Source organism: Merops nubicus, unplaced genomic scaffold, assembly GCF_000691845.1.
Source record: "Merops nubicus isolate BGI_N331 unplaced genomic scaffold, ASM69184v1 scaffold7367, whole genome shotgun sequence".
Lineage (NCBI taxonomy): Eukaryota > Metazoa > Chordata > Aves > Coraciiformes > Meropidae > Merops > Merops nubicus.
The window spans coordinates 5,491-6,332 of record NW_008618234.1 but is presented as its reverse complement, the minus strand read 5'-3'; the positions used below and the strand labels follow the sequence as shown (position 1 = coordinate 6,332).

Below are 842 nucleotides of genomic sequence, written 5' to 3'. Positions count from 1 at the left end.
CTCTCTGCTCCTCCTGTTTCCTGTGCTCTTACTGATTATTTGGCTCTTAACCAAGTTTTGTTTGTATAATTGCATCTCTTTCTACATGGATTTTGCAGTTGTAGTTGAACTTCTATGCCACTTCTTTGACCTCAGCAGCTTGGGTCTCCTGACAGCCATCAGCGTGGAGCGCTGCATCTCTGTCCTCTTCCCCCTCTGGTACCGCTGCCAGCGCCCCAAGCACTCGGCGGGCATCACGTGTGGGGTGCTCTTGGTGCTCGCTGGGCTCTTGATTTCCCTCATATACCTTAGCATCAGCTTTGCTCCAAGCTACTTGACAGCATCTGCTGGCATAGCCATTGCCTTTTCCTTGATTTTGTTGTCCATTATGTTGATTTCTGACCTGTTCTTCTTTCTCAAACTCCTGTGTGGCACCCGGAAAAGACACCCGGGGAGACTCTTCTTTGCTGTGTTGCTCAATGTGATCATCTTCTTTGCCTTTGCCTTTGATAATCCTAGCAGCGTGGAGGTTTTCCTCGATCTTACAGCTTCACCTGAGTTATTTCCAGAAATATCAATGCTTCTCCTGATGTCGCTGAACAGCAGCATCAATCCCATCATTTACATCCTGGTGGGGAGCTGCCAGAAGTGCTGGCTCCAGTGCTCGGTGACCGGCGCCTTGCGCCGAATGTTCGAGGAGAAAACGATGCCTGAGGAGAGGAGCTCCATGCGAGAGGATGATGAGGTGGTGGAGACCTCTCTATAAGGCACTGCTGGCCAGGATACCTGGAGATGGAGGCCCGGGCAGCTGGCACTGCCCCAGGCAGCACTGTATTGCCCGTGCCCAGGCTGCACTCGCTATG

The 842-nt window shown here is 51.9% G+C and overlaps 1 protein-coding gene across 1 annotated transcript; it reads left to right on the top strand.

Annotated features, from left to right (window-relative positions):
• The first annotated feature begins 85 nt into the window (after window positions 1-85).
• LOC103775896 (mas-related G-protein coupled receptor member H-like) lies at window positions 86-745 on the top strand. The gene has a single exon (XM_008943370.1). The coding sequence runs from the start codon at window positions 86-88 to the stop codon at window positions 743-745; it is 660 nt and encodes a 219-aa protein (XP_008941618.1).
• The last annotated feature ends 97 nt before the right edge of the window (window positions 746-842 follow it).